The sequence below is a fragment of the Engraulis encrasicolus genome, chromosome 6 (assembly GCF_034702125.1).
Source record: "Engraulis encrasicolus isolate BLACKSEA-1 chromosome 6, IST_EnEncr_1.0, whole genome shotgun sequence".
NCBI classification, from domain to species: domain Eukaryota; kingdom Metazoa; phylum Chordata; class Actinopteri; order Clupeiformes; family Engraulidae; genus Engraulis; species Engraulis encrasicolus.
The window spans coordinates 39,135,375-39,155,324 of NC_085862.1; the positions used below are offsets into that span (position 1 = coordinate 39,135,375).

General features: G+C 42.6%; 1 protein-coding gene across 2 annotated transcripts; it reads left to right on the forward strand.

The window, feature by feature from the left end:
• Positions 1-1,417: 1,417 nt before the first annotated feature.
• scinla (scinderin like a) lies at positions 1,418-19,930 on the forward strand. 2 transcript variants are annotated; one of them, XM_063201581.1, is made up of 17 exons: positions 1,418-1,538; positions 3,211-3,400; positions 4,913-5,067; positions 9,577-9,738; positions 11,000-11,149; positions 11,990-12,079; positions 12,572-12,704; positions 12,949-13,037; positions 13,217-13,432; positions 14,833-14,966; positions 15,533-15,623; positions 16,001-16,171; positions 17,032-17,206; positions 17,838-17,953; positions 18,126-18,203; positions 18,585-18,645; positions 19,097-19,930. In XM_063201581.1, the coding sequence occupies exons 2-17, from the start codon at positions 3,220-3,222 to the stop codon at positions 19,255-19,257; spliced, it is 2,163 nt and encodes a 720-aa protein (XP_063057651.1). In that variant the 5' UTR covers positions 1,418-1,538; positions 3,211-3,219; the 3' UTR covers positions 19,258-19,930. The 2 variants fall into 2 exon arrangements, with proteins under 2 accessions (XP_063057651.1, XP_063057650.1); XM_063201580.1 differs by having other exon boundaries at positions 3,214-3,400.
• The last annotated feature ends 20 nt before the right edge of the window (positions 19,931-19,950 follow it).

Here is a 19,950-nt window from a genome sequence, read left to right on the forward strand (position 1 = left end):
TGCAGATTAGGCTTTGCTGCGTGCACCATTCAGGGGCCATGTGGAGGCTCTGAGGGGATCTGTGGGGAATATTAAACAGTAAGCTCCCCTCGCTCCATCGCTCCATCGCTCCCTGGCTGCACGGCTCTCTCCCTGGCTCTGGGGCCTGGTGTCCTGGTGTCCTGCCACAGGTTCCCTGCCATGCAGCTGCAGCCAGGAGCTGGAGGAGGAGGAGGAGGAGGAGCAGGAAGGAAGCGCCTTCTTCTGGTGCGCAGGTGTGGAGACAGGCCCAGAGTCGTGTCGCTGTGTGTGCGTGTGTGTGTGTGTGTGTGTGTGTGTGTGTGTGTGTGTGTGTGTGTGTGTGTGATTCATGTATAACATTTTTGTGTGTGTCAGAGACAATGCGTGTGTTGTAGTAGCCTACTCATAAGAAAATTGGTGTGTGTGCATGTGCGTGTGCGTTGTCACAGTGGGAGTGGAGAAAGTGTATGTGTGTGTGAGTCTACAATTCAGGCCTAGATCCTCATGTATGTAGATGTGTATACTTTTCTTTCATTATTTACATACCACACAATGTATATTACAGCTGTAATAATACTAGACCTTCCACTGTGTATACAGAAAGATAAAGAGGCATAAACAAACAGCCCAGAATAGACTTCAGTGGCTGCTGGGTGTGGCTGGCCATAGACTGAGAATGCAGCAGTACCTGTACTCAGGTCTGGGTTCCAGTTTTCAAACAGTATGCAGTATGCTAATTAAACAACTATTTTCAGACACCACCCAGAGCCAAGGCTTTTCGATTACATATTTATAAGAATACACACCCACATGCACTCGCTCAAGCCTCACTTTCATGGCTCTTTTGCATTGATATACACATATATATAATATTATATTATATTTCGTTTATTTATTTATTTATTTATTTATTTATTTATTTATTTACCTACCCCCCTACCAATCACACGGCAATGCACTGACTGCAGTTGTCACTAATGTAGGATGACATGCAGGGAGTAGTTTATGTAGCCTACTAATATAGCTAACACATGTTGCCAGAAAAGATCCACTGACTCTTCTGGAGACTGCAGAAAGTGTGTAAGGATACGGAAAGGTGTGATTCAATTCATGATTTCATTTGTTTGCATGATTTAAGACCATATCCCCAAATAACATTATTGCAGAGTTAAGAGGTTGATTTTAACCAGGGATATAGTTAATGCATGAGTGGCTGCAATGCCATAGGGCTGATGAAAACCCTGAAAATAAACACAAAGAAAAAACACGTTCTGAGGTGGGCGTGTTACGCACCAAGTTCATGCTGCCGATTTGAAGTAGTCTGCCAAGCCAAGCCAGGACTACGAGAATGACATGCCATTGGCCACAGACAAGCCTCTCCCACAACGCGCTGAACTAGTATAAATCAGGCGAGCGTTCGGTGGATTGGTGCGCAGGCTCTGGACTGGACTAAAACAGCAGCTGCAGCAGCAATTTCACATCTGCCGACATCATCCGGAGAGACAGACCCAGCAACATACAACACAACAATCAAACAGGTAATGTTCAGATCATAACGTTTAAAGACCGTTTAGTGGAAGCGTGGGGGTGTTTAATTGAGGTTGTCCGGTTTGATGGTCCGTGCCAAATTAAGTGAACATTTCGCCCGTTAACTATCGCAACTTTTCTGACGTGCAGTTTGCATGGAGTGTTTGAAAACTTTTCCATATGCAGATGAATGATCGTACAGGAAGGCGAAGTTCTTTTGCAGAAAACTTCGCAATGAATCAGTTTCATTTCAACGCGCATGTTTTGGCACGGCAACCTTATTATGTAATAGGAAGTATTTGCCTGTAGACAAAGCTCTCAAACAGAGTCGTTCTGCTAAAACGTTCTTAACCTATGGAATGTAGGTAACATGTTTACACAGGCCTGCCTTACAAATAATTACTCTACATGTTGTTCAGTTTGCGTTTTCAGACATTTTTGAACTTTAGGAGCGCGCGCGCACAACTTTCCATTGATTCTTTTACAACCCCTTGTGGTAAACGGTGCACAATATTTAAGCCTAGACTTGTTTCAAAGTAATTAAGCGCGAGTGCACATTATAAAAGGTGTGGTACAATCGAAATTCAGAACAAAAGCTTTCTGAGTTGCTGCATTCTAATACCCCACACATGTACGTACATGACTGCCGAATGACTCAGAGCGAGACCACGAAAATGTTGAGAGACTTGCAAGATGCTTGCCAGACACGCACGGTCAGAGCAGCTAAACGGTATCACATGGAACACGCTAGCACACTACAAATTAAAGTTGCAGTGCCTTTTGAGATCTGGCATTCAGTGTCTGGAATGATTTATCTTGCCCAAACATGAAGGCTCTCCATATCTCCATAGCGTTGCGCTTACATTCAAGATTTACATCTTGAGATTGCAGAAGAGAGTTGAAGTCAGGGAGACCTGGTTATGGCTGCTTGGTGAAAACACACATCTATCCATCTAACCTTGTACCTGCTTGCTTGCTTTTAGTTGACCCACCCCGTTGGTCAATGTGCGCATTTGTTTACGGAGAGTAAATAAACGCAGGCTAAATGACAGTGAAATGACAGTGGGGTTACCGCTTCAGTGCACCCGTCTGTGTAAACCATCCTTTTGAAATAGAGCGAAAAAAGCGAATGTGCCAGTTTCTGTTTTTATGAATGCTCCCTTAATTGTAAGCTGCTGACATTTAGGCGACTGTGGACTTTGTTCTACCGTGTATGAACAATGTTGTCATAGTAAATAATCACCCGCACACTTGTTTCCCCTGTGTTTGTTATTGCCGTAGTAGAGAGAGTGTGCACTAGGCTGACAACGCAAAGCAAACATAAAGGCACATAAATCAGTCCGCGTGATAGTCAAACGCCTGATGATATCGGACAGGTTACAGATTTAAACTAATATACATCCGACCACAAACGCAACGACTGCCCTTTGTCACTTTATGGCATGCCTCAGAATTTCGCAAAGATATGGCAGAAGGACATTGCAGCACCACACCAGGGTTGGGTTTCCAAAGGGCATTCAACCCTCCCAGGGTACCACCACAAGAAATTGCAATCTTGTGCATGAGCAGTGACTGTACACTCAGACAAGAGATTCAGCAATCAGTAGGCTAACCTCCATCCCCTTCCTTATTCTCTCTCTCTCTCTCTCTCTCTCTCTCTCTCTCTCTCTCTCTCTCTCTCAGCAGAGCACCATGGTTTTTCACAAGGAGTTCCAGACGGCCGGGAAGGAGCCAGGTCTGCAGGTGTGGCGCGTGGAGAAGATGGACCTGCAGCCGGTGCCAAAGCAGCTGTACGGAAACTTCTACACCGGGGACGCCTACGTGCTGCTCTACACCACCGCCGCCCCCTCCTACTATATACACATGTGGATGGGTGAGTATCTGCCTCCTACACGGCATAGTACATACCCTCTACTTTACTGCCCTACAAAGTGCAGCGACTGTGTACATATTTTGTCAAAATTGAGATTAAGTTAGAAAATGGTATTCAATGCACCTCCTTTATCTTGTGACAAAGCCTTATGGTCCAAATGTGTCCCGTTTTAGAGATATTGCTACGTCAAATTTGCAGGAACTACAATATCCAACCCAATACCAAGGCTTTGAAGGCAGTTCTCAGTTCTCAGTTTCAATGTTGCCGTAGTACTGTAACTGCACTTGACCTTAGTAGGTCAGAATAGACACATATGGATAGGTGAGTCTAGGGGTGCAAGTCAAATTAGTGCCTACCATCCTTTTCCTGTTGCCTCATGATGCAATGATTGACATCAATGACGATGGAGAGCACATTTCAAAGGCCATTATCTCATTTACAATCAGGATGTTGAATGGGGAAAAAGCCCAAAAGTTACTATGCCTAAGTTGGCATCAGGGATGGGCTATTGTTTTCTCCACGGAGGCCACAAGTAAGAGGAAATGACAGGAGGAACTAGGTTGATTTTCACTCCATGTATCCTACTCCCTCCCGCTATATACGTACAGTAGGCTACACACATATGGCTGGGTGAGTCTATGCCCTACGGCATCCTGCTATAGTATATATATACAGTACATGTCTATGCTATACATAGGTTTCCCATTCACAAACATTTGCGCGGTGAGGAGAGGCAAGATTCTAGGCAGCCATCCACATGAGCACATTTTCTGACAGAGGTTGAAGAGTGCACAGCCAGGGATTGTTTACAAACGCGAAACCCATGTATACATATGTGGATTGGTGAGTGTATGTATGTACCCTACTCTCTCCTGTACTACACATGTGTCTGGGTGAGTCTATGGCCATGAGTCATTTGGGTGTTTTAATGCCACCTAGCCCAAGTGCAGGGGAAGAGAGATAGGTCAGAGCTGCAGGAAGAGACAAGGGGACTGTTTCCCATCATATCTCGGCCACAAGTTCCTGTTTGACAAATGTTCGACGGCGCGCAAGTGTCTGGACCCTCCTGTATCACGCAGTCTATGTTCTCCTATTTAGTTAGCCGTCTGGTCTTTTTATGGCTGCCCTAGATACATGTTTATGATGTACCAGAATGATTGCTGGAGATTATATCTGGTAATGATCTGCGTTAATGATATTTTGAAAGGATTATCAATGCATAAAAATGTTATACATGATACACACACACACACACACATACACACAGAAACACACACACACACACACACACACACACACACACACACACACACACACACACACACACACACACACACACACACACACACACACACACACACACAGGCATATGGGAGACATGGCGCAGAAGATGTAGGCCTAACTTCCAACAGATAGACAGACAGACAGACAGACAGACACACACACACACACACACACACACACAAAGGAGACAAGAGGCTTTGACGAAGATGCTTGGCATTGATCCCTCAGGTAACGAGTGCTCGCAGGATGAGAGCGGTGCTGCTGCCATCTTCGCCACCCAGCTGGATGACTTCTTGGGCGGTGGCCCCGTCCAGTTCCGGGAGGTCCAGAACAACGAGTCCCTCACCTTCCTCGGCTACTTCAAGTCTGGAATCAAGTACAAGGTGAGGTCAATAATCTTTTCTTTTAGTTGTGCTAAACTAAACTCACACCGTCTGCATCACTTGAGAAAACAGTTGTCGTCGCGCACTCAGAACTTCAATTCAAATCAATATTTTATTAATTCATTGAATAGATGCATAATCTAAAACATCTGTGAAATTTTGAAGCCATTTGGACTCGTCAGTAGGAAAATGATCTGATTTAAAGTAGTAATAACATGAAACAAGTAGCAGTAACAAAGAAGAACTATGTAGAAGTTGATAGGTTTCCATAGGTACAAAGCAACAAGTGCAAATATTATCGTCTACTGGAAAGATGAATGTGGAAACTGGGATGACGGAAGACGTCTATGTGAAAAGAGTGATGGCATACTTCAGAAAGCATATGAAAGAGGCTTTTAAGGAAACGAAAGAAAGAAAAAATGGAGAAGTGGTTGATGTCTAACGTGAGCAAGCTAACGTGTAACTCAAGTTAAATACCAAACAACATATTGTGGTTACAATTTGATAAATTAGCACGCCAGACCCTCCAACAATACCTTCCACAGACATTCCACATTCCCCTTGTCAAGTTGTGTAACACATTGTGCTGGCAACATAATTAGGGCTTCGTAATTGTGGCCTTCACCCACTGTAGTATTTTGGGAACAAGAGAGGTTTTTTTTTGCTGAGTCTTTTGTCTATGTGGAGCGAAGAGACCTCCTCCTCAAAGACAACACACTGTCCTCCCCATAGACTGTTACCATGGTGACTCTGAAAATGGAGGCGTAACTACTGAGGTCGAGCACATCTGGGTTTTATTTTGAGTTGCTTAATTAGATACAAAATTGACCAGAGTGCAGTGGCTTCTGGCTATACGAGCGCTAGAGAAAGAGTCAGGTAGCGTAGCCTATTCTTGTGAATGAGGTTTCTGTTTACTCATTTTTGACAAAGCAGCTAAACATCTAGTGAGAGCGGAGTCAGCAGGATATTTCCATTATGTCGTGAGTGACTGTCTAGCGCAGTGCTAGGGAAAATTCTCATGAGCATGCTAACAGAAAAGAAATCTCCAGAGGGAAGACACAATGTTAACCTTCAAAGCGCTGGTGTTTGTGTGGATGTTTGTGTCTGTATACACTACAGCTGTATGGAAGGGAAAATGGAGGAACTGTGGGGTCTGGTATGGTTACTTACAACCCTAAAGAAGAGAGAAATATATAGTGAGACAGAGAGATAAAGAGCTAAAGTTGGCCAGAGTGGAAGAGGAACAGAGAAAGAGAGAAAGGGAGAGAGAGCCTGTGAGGATGTGAATTCTCTTCCCCTCCTCACCGCTCCGTTTGTGAATGCGCACAGACAGCGTTTGCAACAGCAGTCGCATAAAGTGACGCTCTCTCTCTCTCTCTCTCTCTCGGTTGCGCAAACGGAGCACTCGCATTCATTCACACACACACACACACACACACACACACACACACACACAATACTGATTCGGGACTTAGGCAACATGTAAATGAACTTTGTTGTGTCGGGTTTTGTTGGGGTGAATGTTGTGACTTTGGGGGGAAAAGTTTGGACAGTTTTGGTTGTCGCGGGCGGCGCCATTAACCACGAGGTTCTCATTCATCGCATTTCATATTTCACACTTTGCCGTTAAAACAGTCCCTCCATAACATCCACAGCATCTAGTGAGGTACCCGCTAGCATGTTCCACTACCCAACGCACCACAGTTTCCCCTCCAGTCCACTCATTCACTGCGCAAACATTCAACATCCATTCCTCCACTCACCATTCCACTGCACACACCAGCTCCGCCTCCATCCTTCCACAGCGAAAGCGCTTCCGCTGGGAGAGCGCACCTTTTCTGTTGAGGTGAGCTGCCAATCAAACTGTCAGCTTGTCCGCAATCTATTTTGTTTGTTATTTTCGCCCTTTGGTTACTCATTTGTAATTTTGTTTTTGGTATTGTGACATGTAATTGGTGGGGGAATAATGTATAGGCTATGTGCTTTGATAGCCTATTGTTTTGGCCAATTTTAATGTTGTAAATATTATGTGGGGAAATGTGATTGGTTGTTTAGGGGGGAGAACCAATGGGGTGTCAAGGGGCTCTGATTGGTGCAATTAGATGGTACCTGGGTTTTGTATTTAAGATGCCCTCATTCTCTGTTTGGGTTAGAGAGGGGGAAGGACCAGAGGCTTGATGTGAGGCTGTCTGAAAAGTGTAAGTGCCACTCTGCTGTTATGCTACAATTTTTGCTAGACTTTGTTGCCGATACCGGGGCTAAAAGCTCTTAGCATTTTTGTTAGCATTTATTTAGCATTATTCTTCATATGGACATTTTGCACGTTTTGAACTGAGGATTATTTTTGCCATTTTTTGTTGGATATTTTTTGTTGCATTTTTGGATGGAATATTTTTGCACTTGGACATTTAAGACTGCACTGTAAAAAATAAAATACCCCTATATTTTGGATTTCTGACCCTCGTTTCCGTTTTTCCTCCCATCTCCATGGTTGCCTTACCCCCCACCTGGGGGTGACCGCTCACATCCTCACAGAGGCAGAGAGACAGAAAGATCTTTAATTAGGTTGTTTTGACTTCCTGCCTTCGTAAAGATACAGCCGACCGTAAAGCACACACCAAGGTGTGAGGTTAGAGCAGAAATAGAGCAGAAATACTAAGAATTCAGGAAGTAGACATACCAATAATATAGGAAGCACACATTCACAGTCTAATAATATAGGTTGATGGTTGTGTGTATTCTGATAAGCAGTACAGTGTGCTTGGGCAAAGTGATTGGGGAACAGATGTCACACAGGTTTAGGTACATGAACAACTTGCAAGTTTATCCCAGTGACACACCATTCTCTCTCTCTCTCTCTCTCTCTCTCTCTCTCTCTCTCTCTCTCTCTCTCTCTCTCTCTCTCTCTCTCTCCCTCTCTCTCTCTCTCTCTCTCTCTCTCTCTGAAGACAAAACATGCTGTCTGCCCAGGTGAAAAACCCATATACTTAAAGTGTACTTTTTTTGACCGTACTTAGTACAAAGTGTACTATTTTCGGCGATTTAAAGTGCGCTTCATTGCACTATTAGTGCGCTGAAGCACTACTAAAGCAGTACTTCAGCACACTTGCAGCACACTGAGGATGCTAAATTGGCACCGCTTTTGGACAACTTTAAGTGCACTACAAGCATACTTTTGAAAGTATGCTCCAAACACGCTTTTCATGCATTCGTATGGCATTAATAGTGTGCTTGAGTACAGTTCTATAACATTTTATTGTTACTAGAAGTTCAATAAAAGTATATTAACTTCATGCTTCTTTGGACTACATTGGAACATTTTAAGTATGTAAAAAGTATATCATATTAAGTATTGTAAATATATAACAGGTATGCTTGAAGTATATTTACAGTACACTCCCAAGTACATGAAATAATATAAATGTAATACTACAATCCATGCTGGTCCTCAGAGCTTGTACATTACACACAGCTACATGTCACAGTAGTGATACAGTATGCATGCCTAGCACGACTGATATTCACAATCATTGCAATGTTACAGAGATTTCAGATACATATTTCAGTTTATTACAATCTTGTTCCATCTTCCTGCAGTTGATCGCTTGAATTGATCACCAATGGTGACCCTCTATTATTTCTTTGAACAACTAGTTCCAACTTACCTCCCACCATGATATCATGGGAAGTGTGAGCCTATATATACCAGAACATATACGTGACCATCATAATGACGGTGGGAACGTGGTCATTTTTTCTGTACCACTTTAAAAAATTTAAAACTCCTACAATAAACACAGAATATAACAATGAGTAATATTTTCATGCAAACCAAAAATATTCTTTCAGGATAAATGGCTTTCTGTTTGAGAAATTTAGCTCCAAGAAGTGCATTGCATGATGGGACATGTATGATGGTGCATGATGGGTAAATATACTTTGTGTAAGCACACTTTGAAGATATTTGGGTGAAGTACAATCATGGTGCACTTAGAAAAAGTGTACTTGCAATATGTTAAAGCGATTTACTTTAAAGCGCACTATAGAAAGTCACACTTCGAAGACATTTGGGTGAAGTGTAATCATATTGTACTTGAAAAAAGTACAATTGCAATATGTTATTAAAAAATACACTTTTAGTAAGTTCACTATTAGAACACTATTAGTATATTCCTCTAAATACACTTTAGCCAAACATATTTGAAGTCCACTTGAAGTATGGTTCGCTAAGTGTACTTTCTTTGAGAGCAACTTAATTACATCTAATTTTAAGTACACTTTAAATAAGCATATTGTAAACATACTTTTTCTTAGCACAAAAAGCACGAGTGCACTTTTAACATGCTAAGTACACTTCAGTCATGCTTTTATTGTACTAAATTGAACAACTTTTTCACCTGGGTGAAGAAGCCATCATGCTGGCTACAGTCGCAGAGTTACAGTTATATTGTACATACTTGTAGCTGTGATCATGATCACCTTTCTTGATCTTGTTTTCGCTCCTTGCAGAAAGGTGGGGTGGCGTCTGGCTTCCAGCACGTGGTGACCAACGACATGAACGTGAAACGCCTGCTGCACATCAAGGGGCGCCGGGCCATCAGGGCGGCCGAGGTCAACATGGCCTGGGCCAGCTTCAACCGCGGGGACTGCTTCATCATTGACCTGGGCAAGGTGAGGACCGGACACAGTGATGATGGCCATTGGTGGCACTATGGGCCAAAGGGCCACACTTTACAATAGGGTACACAATGTATTTACGGTAACACTTTATTTTAGGGATACATCTATTAGCACTAATACATACAATGTTAATGCCTGCATAAGTAACTTGTACGGCATGTAGGCCTACTAAGCAAATGCTAAGGCCTACTAGGTCCTTACTAAGGATAAATTGGTAATCAATCCCTTATTGTGCATGAACAAGACATTTGCGAATACATGCCTAACAAATGTTTGATTTTGCTTTGTACATGCCTTACAAGTTACTTATACAGGAACATTGTATGTATTAGTGCTATGTAGATGTAGGGATAGATGTATCCCTAAAATAAAGTGTTACCGTATTTACCTCATAGGTACAGTGAAATCACTTGTGAAATAACATGTTACACTATGTGCTGGTATTGCACTGATTCATCCACTTCAGCATTAGGGTGCCTTGGGTTCTCAGTCCGGCCCAGTGCCTCCCAGGGAGAATTGAACACTTTGGCAAAGTATACAAAAACTAGTACATGTTATTATACATATTGCATGTTATTACATGTAATTACATGTTATTACACAATGTATCCCACTATACCAAAAAAAGATACATTCACTGTAACCTTCTGCCCTTAAAGTAGTGTTACCATGGTACCAAAGAGGAGAGGAACACCAGGTTCATAGCTTTATGTTTAGAAGGTCTCCTTACAAGGGTTACAAATAAAACATACTTCTTTATGTAAACTTAATGGCTGCATGAGCAAACAAAATGATTGGACACTAGCCTGGGCTAAATACTTAGCCCCGTCAATGTTTACACTTCCAGGACAATGGAATGTTCTCTTTGAACATCCTTCTGATTCATATCTATACGGAATCACAGAGCGTAGAAGAGATAGGCAACTCTATTTGATTGTGTTCAGTGGACCTGCATTGTAGCCTCTTACCGCTGGTGGGCCTATTTACTATTTGCTGAAAATACTGAACTACATCATAACAACATTGCTATGACATTACAGAGAGCCTTAAGTAATATATTAAGACACAGCCATTACACGTTTGGTGATAGTAGGGTTATAACACAGGCTCTGCACTAAGGGGTTATCTAGAAAAGTTTGTCCATGTACTGGTGCCCCATGCTTTTCCATTGTTGTTGTAAGTGGAAGTTATGAGTGAGTTCATTCAAGGTCGGTGACACAGTGTGCCTTTCAACACTTGTTTTGCCTCACAGGATATCTTCCAGTGGTGTGGCAGCGAGTGCAACCGCTTCGAGCGTCTGAAGGCCTCTCAGGTGGCAATTGACATCCGTGACAACGAGAGGAACGGGCGTGCCAAGCTGCACATGGTGGATGAAGGCATGGAGCCACAGCCCATCATTGATGTAAGCTCGCTTCCCCTCTCTCTCTTGCTCTATCTCTCTCTCTCTCTCTCTCTCTCTCTCTCTCTCTCTCTTTCTCTCTCTCTTTCTCTCGCTCGCTTAAATATGTGGTCATGACAGAACAGGAAGGGGAAGCCATCATAGCAGTCAGTGCTGCAGTTTCATAGTCTGGATGTGAATGATGATGCAGTCACACGCACACACTCAGTTTTAAGTATACCGCAACGCAAGCATCACAGACATGAGGTACTTACTCTGCAGCAAATTTGAGAATCAGCAGCTGTCATTAACCAAAGGCTCCACTGTAGGAAAGTAAGAGGTTATTATCAGTCTTTAATAGGCGTAGAGCGATAGAAAATATTTAATGGCTTCAATCACTAATGAGTTTGAAACATCAGCTTTCCTGCACTGACTGGGCCATTGTCTTTTTGTTCTATAATTTAAAGCTCGAGCCTACACAATTAGCTTGCAGGGTTGTTTCAATTCTTAGACTGCTCTGGGACCAAATACAGTGTAAAAGACGATTGACTCTTTGACTCTGAAAGTGTTGAATTAACATTGTATTTTTTCCTAGTATATTTGATTGATCTATGCTTTTTTATTTTATTTATTTATTTAACCCTTGTTTAACCAGGAAAAGTCCCATTGAGCCACAATGGCTCTTCTTCCAGGGAGTCCTGGCCAAGAATGGCACACTTACTGCTGTAAATCCTAAGACAAGATTGCAGTCTTTTTCTTGCTCCACTGTTTTTTTATGTTGTGAGTCACAGCACGGTCCCAGCATGGCCGTGGTCATCACTTGCCATCTTCCATGGGAAACAAAACTCTGGTGTTTATTTTTAGGCCCTGGGGCCCAAGCCCAACATCCCAGCAGGAACTCCCGATGATGAGAACGTGGACAGAGCCAACAAGAAGAAGGGGGTTCTCTACATGGTAAGACATGACTGGCCACCATCTCACATGTACTTACCCCCTTATCAGAGACAGGCCCCAGAGGGTCATTGTCTGTGCCTCTTATGTAGGGAATAGCAGTTATGTAGGGAATAGCAGTATTACCACAAGTATGATCCTTACACAACTTGACATGTGAGAAGAAGCCATTTACTTAATGGTTTGAATGTACACTTTCAATTTGACTCTTTTCTCTCAATTTTAAGTATTGCCTCACTATTGGGAGAGTTTCATTATTGTGTCCTTGTTACCACTGTATATGGCTACTGTTCTGTAGCTATCTAGTTTCTGTGTGTTAGATGCTAGATAGTACACTTCCTTGTCACTTCTTTGTTGTTTGCCATGCCCGGGCCGGATCTGGCCTGCGGGCCGCCATTTGGATACCACGGCTGTACTTTATCCAGTTTCAGTATGTTAGATTATAGATAGTACACTTCAACGAAGGGAGTTAAATACACCATCTCTGTGCTGTAGGTCTCTGATGCTGCAGGCTCCATGAAAACATCTCTGGTGGCCCAGGCCAGCCCCTTCAAGATGGAAATGCTCGACCCCAGCGAGTGCTACCTACTGGACAACGGTGTCGACAACAAGATCTTCCTCTGGAAAGGTATGAGAAACATTAGGCTCTGACAATTGATACCAGTTTGTGTTAAAAAACTGTGGTGAATTTTATCACAATTAAAACACCAGCATGCACAGTAATGTATCACAATTTACCTCTGCATTAGCCTCTGCATTAAAAATGGATCACTGCAGCAGTGCAGAGTTGAATGAAACTGAATGATGCTAAACTGCAAGTTCTAAATTGTTAATTGAGGCCGACCCTTGAGTCACTTTTCCTGTCCTCCCAGGACCAACCGCAAATACTGCTGAGAGAAAGGCTGCAATGAAGGCCGCTGAACAGTTTGTCAAAGAGAAGAACTACTCCAAGAACACTCAGGTACAACATTCACATAGCCTGCAGCTACTTTGGCTGTTAGATAACATTAGTTCCCGCATCATGTTTCTATTACATAATTGCATGGAAGAGTATATTTGTTATCAAATGCACTTTATAGCAACCAAACCCATTTTTACATTTGTGTAATGTTAATGTTCTGTCTTCTGGTGGATGCGTAGATCCAAGTGATGCCGGCGGGAGGTGAGACCACCCTGTTCAAGCAGTTCTTCTCCAACTGGAGAGATAAGGACCAGACCACGGGCCCCAGCCAGGCCTACACCATCGGCCGCATCGCCCGAGTGGAGCAGATCCCCTTCGATGGCTCCTCCCTCCACGCCAACAAGGCCATGGCCGCCCAGCACGGCATGGTGGACGACGGCTCTGGGAAAGTGCAGGTGAGCAGGGGGGGATGATGTCCGCCAATGGCAATGAGTAGACTAGAAATACTTTCATACTGTTATACTGAGGAAAGTGCAGCTGACGGTATTGACGTCAGCCAATGACAGTGCACTGATAAATATTGCAGCCGGTTAAACGTAAAAAAAGTAAGTTGTGCTGCTGCCTTAAGCTTGTAAGTTGTCTCAACTTGAGAAAGCCCAGAGTTACTTCATTCATGCATAAACAACTTAAGATATTGAGAAAGTGCAGGTGAGGGTGATGACCTTTGTCAATAGCTATTCAGGTCAGTAGTAATACTTTAAAAAGATAGAGGGAAAATAAGACAATGAGAAAGTGCCGGTGCAGAGGGTGGCCTCAAACAATGGCAATGAATTCAGCAGATAGTCATTATGGAGAAAAGTTCAAACAATGGGAAAGTACATGTGAGGAGGTTGATGACCTCAGCCAATGACATTTCAAATCTGTACAGATACTTTATCAATACGGAGAGAAATGAAGACAGTTAGAATGTACAGCATGTAGGGCACACTACCAATGACAATGAGTTCAGTAGAGACACTTTATTAATGCAGAGAGATATTCAGACAGCGAAAGTGCAGAAGAGGGTGGTGGCTTCAGCCAATGACAATCAGCTCAGCAGAGTAGAGAGACTTTATTGATGCTGAGAGAAATGCAGACAGTGAGAACGTACAGGTGAGGGTGGCCAGACAATGACAATGATATTGGCCTGTGTTTCTCAAATCTGTTGTTGACTTCCTGTTGCCTCAATGGTGATGACATGTTTTACAACACGAAAACTTGACCGCAAGTTCCGCAAACTTGACCGCAAGAGATGCATACCAGCAGTTATCTACATGCTGGTGTATTTTTTATGCTTTGTAAATGTGCTGTAACTGTAAAACATTGACTAACCATTTAATTCTAAAGAAGATGGAACTTACAGTAAAAGGTGTCATTTTTATCAACGGTTAGTGCTTTTGAAATGGGATAAACCGTTATCACCTATGCTGTTGCAATCAATCTTTGAGTGTGTCTTTGGGTGTGTCATTTTTTACAGTTTATGTAGAAGCAACTGTTTGGCTGTTTTATTTCATACTTATACACATTACATTACATTATTACATTACATTGCATTTGGCAGATGCTTTATAACCAAAGCGACTTACAAACGAGGACATATAGCCAACATCATTACCAGATACAAACTACACAGGAAATGTACAGAACAACAAGTTCCGATGCAAAGAAGGGTTAGGTTTTTTGTTGTTGTTGTTGTTTTTTTAGTCAGAAAAGCATAAGCGACCCACTCATGTGTCCCCCATCTATGTTCATAAGTGACTTTAACATTATCAGTGGAAGGTGTCCCTGTAAACTTATGATTTATTCTCTCCATTAGATCTGGCGTGTGGAGGGAGGGGAGAAAGTGCCAGTGGACCCATCTCAATACGGCCAGTTCTTCGGAGGAGACTGCTACTTGATCCTCTACTCCTACAGACTGGGAGGCCGGGAGCAGCACATCATCTACACCTGGTAATGGCTCACCCAGACCAACAGGGGGCACTATGGCTGAAGGCCAAATGCTTGCTTTGAATAAATTATTTTGAAAATGATTATCAATGAACTGACTGTGGATAATCAGTCACTGAAACAGCGGTGTTTTAGGCATTCTATTCTAAGAGCTTTTTTAAAGGTGAACGGTGCAAGATTTGTAGTTGTTTATTTCCAAAATTAATGCTGCCCATTCACAAATGTTACCTTTGTCATGAATACTTACCACCATAATCAAATTCTAAGTATTTGTTATGACTGAGAAAATTGCACTTTTCATATATGAAAAGGGGGACATTTTTAGCTGCAAAACTTACTATACTTTGGTTACACTAATAAATATTGGTTTATTATTTACTAAATATTTATGAAAAGATCAAATTTGGTAATAGGCAGCACAGTTTCAATGAGCAGCATAGTTGCAGTGCCCATTCTGGCCACATTCTACACAGTGCACCTTTAAGAATAATTATATTCACTGTGGTTTATCAGCTGAAAGGGTGTAGGCCTAACTGTGGCTGTGCTACTGATATGCTTCTTTCTTTTAGGCAAGGACTCAAGTGCACTCAGGATGAGCTGGCCGCCTCAGCCTTCCTGACTGTTAAACTGGACGACTCTATGGGTGGAGCTCCTGTTCAGGTCAGTATGTGCTTTATACATACATGATGAAAAGCTAGTTTGCTGTTAGTTATCCCATGAAAATTAGTCATTCACATGTCCATTTTTCTTGTTCTCCTGCCTGGAGAAATGCATGTTATAAAATGAAACCACTGTCACAAAACAAGCAACAAAAGGCTCCCTTTGTGTAAATCACAGGCAGGTGATTTGTAGCCTCATAAGGTACGGCGTTACGCCAGTGGAATAGCCATTGAAGAAACTGACATAGAACTACAATACTATGAGTAATACATTACGACTTGAACATTGTCTTTCTTGTAACAGCAAATTTGTAGCAGGACCATAAGAGGGTCTTAAGAGTTAAAAATTCAATACTGTACATCCATCTTCCCTCGCAGGTGCGTGTCACTCAGGGCCAGGAGCCGGCCCACCTGATGAGCCTGTTCAAGGGCAAGCCCATGATCATCCACCTGGGCGGCACCTCTCGCAAGGGGGGCCAGAGCCGCGTGGGCAGCACCCGCCTCTTCCACATCCGCCAGAGCTCCACCCGTGCCACCCGTGCCGTGGAGGTCAGCCTCTATCTATCTTTTTTTTATCCTAATTCACTTGTTCTTAGTTTTCATCAAATACAGATTAGGGGTAACATGACAAGAGAGAACATGCATGAGCAAAGGTGGAGAAAAGTTAACACAAATGTTTTATATACCTTATTGCATCATAGACTATTTACTGCATATTATACTGTCCCTCTCTATGGATCTCTCCAGTGTCATTTGTTACATGTCGTTTCTGCAGACTTCCGGCTATACTACTGACTGACACTAAGATACATAGTACAAGTGAAGCACAGTGAACTAGAACAGTCAGAGGAAATCATAAAATAAATATGCAGAGCCTTTTCAAATATGAATGGTCTGAACTCTGTATTTCATGTATGAATATTTTTATTTGCTTTGCAAAACTTGGACATTTAAGTGTATCTTTAATCATTTTGTTACTGTTAACCACACTGTTGTATCTACGTACAGTTCAAATTTAGCATCATTTGACATCTGCACTTTTCTCAGCTTCCGGCGACTGTGTGTCTGTCTATGTGGGTATTGTTTCCAATTCAGAACAATAGTCTGTGTGTGTGCTGTGTATAGAGGAAAGACAAAAATAGGACTTGATAGGTCACGTACATTGCATCATATGTCAACTTTCTTTCTCCCTCCATTGGTACTTTTCTTCTCTTTTCCTCTCTCTCTCTCTCTCTCTCTCTCTCTCTCTCTCTCTCTCTCTCTCTCTCTCTCTCTCTCTCTCTCTCTCTCTCTCTCTCTCTCTCTCTCTCTCTCTGTCTGTCTGTCTGTCTGTCTCTCTCTCTCTCTCTCTCTCTCTCTCTCTCTCTCTCTCTCTCTCTGTCTACATTACTCCTCCCATCTATGTGCAGGTGGAGCCCTCTGCTGCCTGCCTGAACACCAACGACGTGTTTGTGCTGAAGACGCCAGACTCCATGTTCATGTGGAGGGGCGTGGGGGCCACCGACGAGGAGATGGCGGCCGCCAAATATGTCACCAGCTTCCTGGGAGGAAGTGCCACCGAGGTGGCGGAGGGCAAAGAGCCTGGTGGGTGACCAGCCTACCCTACAGACTCTGATCAACAGATGGCCGTTAAGACAGCAGGCTAAACAACACTGGCGCAGAAAACATTACTGCCACTCTTAAGTGAAATCATGCGGTAGATAAACATGGATATCTAAACCACACGGAGATTAAGTGTGCTTGATTTAAAACAGCACACGGCCGCATAGCTGTCCCTGCTGCACAAATGCAGTAGCGTTGATGGACGGTTCCATCATACTAAGTACCATTAAGATAGCAATCAAGCATTCAGATGATGTAATACTACCAGCTAAAGTAAAAGAGTTTCATACACAGCACAATTCGTCTATTCTGCTGCCCTACAAAGTCAAAGTGCAGAAACTACATATTTTGTCAAAATCGAGTCTAGACTGAAGATAGTCTACATAACACCTCCTCTATCTTGTGCCAAAGTTTTATGGTCCAGATTTGTCAATTGCAAACTACAATATCCAACCTAATACCAAGGCTTTGAAGGCCTTTTTCTCAGTTTCAATGTTGGCATAGTTACTGCACTTTGCCTTTGTAGGGCAGTATTGAATTGCACAATCGTCTCGGAGATTATTGTACAAATGAAAATGGGCTGACATAATTGATGCTTATCGCTTTGTTTCAGCTGGGTTCTGGTCTGCCTTGGGTGGGAAGCGTGAGTACCAGAGCTCCCGTTCTCTCCAGAAGACAGTCAAGCCACCACGCCTCTTTGGCTGCTCCAACAAGACCGGACGCCTCATTGTAAGTTTATGGGGGGAAACAAATTATAGCCGTGTTAATTTGCCCTTTTGTTTAGTTTCAAATAATGGCTGTACTTGTTAAAACTTCCTTGTTAAGTTTTGGGGTTTCCCACAATTTCATAAAGCCAAATTGTTTTCTTTTCATATCCTCTTTTCGGCTTTGCCTTCCCCAGGCTGAAGAGGTTCCTGGAGACTTCACTCAGTCGGACCTGGCCACTGATGATGTGATGCTACTGGACACTTGGGATCAGGTACGTTAATGGACTTTGTATATGCTACAAAATTAAGACACTTTGTTGCCATTATTATTTTTGAGATAGGACAGAGCAGACTGGCAGGAAATGAGTGTGGAGAGAGATGTGGAGGGACTAGCAAAGGACCTGGGCCGGAATCGAACCCGGGTCGCCGGCGTAGGAGTCAATTGTCCAACCATTGAGCATTGAGCCTCGGCTGGGACGAATTATGACATTTTTAACTGCAAAGTATTCTGAGGTTTAAAGACGTTATTGGAAATGTATTTTTTTATTTGTAACATGTATTCATACTGTATATTGGTAGCATTACATGTTATTGAAAATGTATTTAAATGTATTTTTTATTCAAAACTAATTGTTTTGTTTACCCTCCTGCAGATCTTCCTGTGGATTGGCAATGAAGCCAATGAGGTGGAGAGAACTGGATCAGGCAAAATTGGTGAGTACCTACGTTCCTATCTTTCTTTTGAAAGCTTACACGGATGTTTATAAAAAAAAATCTTGGTCTGACTGTTACACATTGCTTGTAGTCTGGAAACATTCACTGCTTAGACTCCACTTTGTCCTCAAGTGGTTTAAGCAGCAGTGTTTTAAATAACAGTTCACGTCATGGCCATGTGTGACCATCTGGGCTCATGGCTTTATCCCTTTGGCACTTTTGACCATCCCCCTTAAAATAAGTGAAAGTACAGAAGCAGTATCTTAGCCAACTTTGCCTCTTAGCTTACTTAATATTGCAGCAACTGGTAACAAAAAGAAAACAGCCCCTCTTCATCAACATCTAAAAAGTATCTGACTATATGAACCGAGGCAGACATTTTTTCTGTTGACCCAGAAATTGGTCAATACCACGAGCACTGACTGACCTAGTTTATTGTGGTATCTTTCAGCCAAAGACTACGTGGACTCAGACCCTGCTGGCCGACACGGTACTCCCATCGTCACCATCAAGCAGGGCACAGAACCCCCAACCTTCACTGGCTGGTTCCAGGCATGGGATGCCAAGATGTGGGACACAGACCCCCTGGAGCGCATCCGGGCTCGCTTTTAAATCTTTGTTTGAACCCTGAACCCCAAACCCTAACCTGATCTCTGACCCCTGTCTACCCTGCATGTCCCCCCCCCAAACTTCTCCTGTCCCCTTTTACCCACTCCTGTTTTTTACCATCTAGAGGTAGAGATCTGCAAAACTTAGGCTGCAGCTGGACTTTTAGTTTACAACATATTATACACTTAAAAAATGTCCCATTGCTGCAGCATTGCTTGAAACATTTCTTCTTACAGCATACATTCTCTTGTTTTTATTTTTTACATTTTTTAATGAAAAAATATATTATTTTTTTAGTTCAACTACTAAGTGCCAAAATGACAGATATGAAGTATTACAAAGTCTCTTTCTTTTCCAGATTTGTATGAATTGTTCAAGTATTTTTTGTAAATGAGAAGTAGTAGATGACTACGATATGTGAGTAAATGTACTTGAATGAGATCTAGCACTCCAAAATTGACAATGTGTCACAATGCCTCAAAAGCCTTCAGTGTATTCAGGAAATTACATCACAGCCCGAGAGGCGCCAAGATGATGTGTGGCCATTTGCTCTTCTGCTCTTCGTGTGCCTTGGCATTTTGTTTTGAGAAATGCACCTGATTTTTTTTTTCTAAAAAAAGAAAGTCATGTATCAGTTACTGGTTTGCAATAAAAACAAACTGCCTTTTGCTCTAAATGTGTATTCCCTTTATGTTA

Excerpts from the sequence above, each read along its gene's own strand:
- scinla (XM_063201581.1), top strand. The coding sequence starts at position 3,220 with ATGGTTTTTCACAAGGAGTTCCAGACGGCCGGGAAGGAGCCAGGTCTG. Across the intron at positions 11,150-11,989 it reads AGCCACAGCCCATCATTGAT|GCCCTGGGGCCCAAGCCCAA; the intron begins GTAAGCTCGCTT and ends GTTTATTTTTAG. Across the intron at positions 12,705-12,948 it reads CAAGATCTTCCTCTGGAAAG|GACCAACCGCAAATACTGCT; the intron begins GTATGAGAAACA and ends CTGTCCTCCCAG.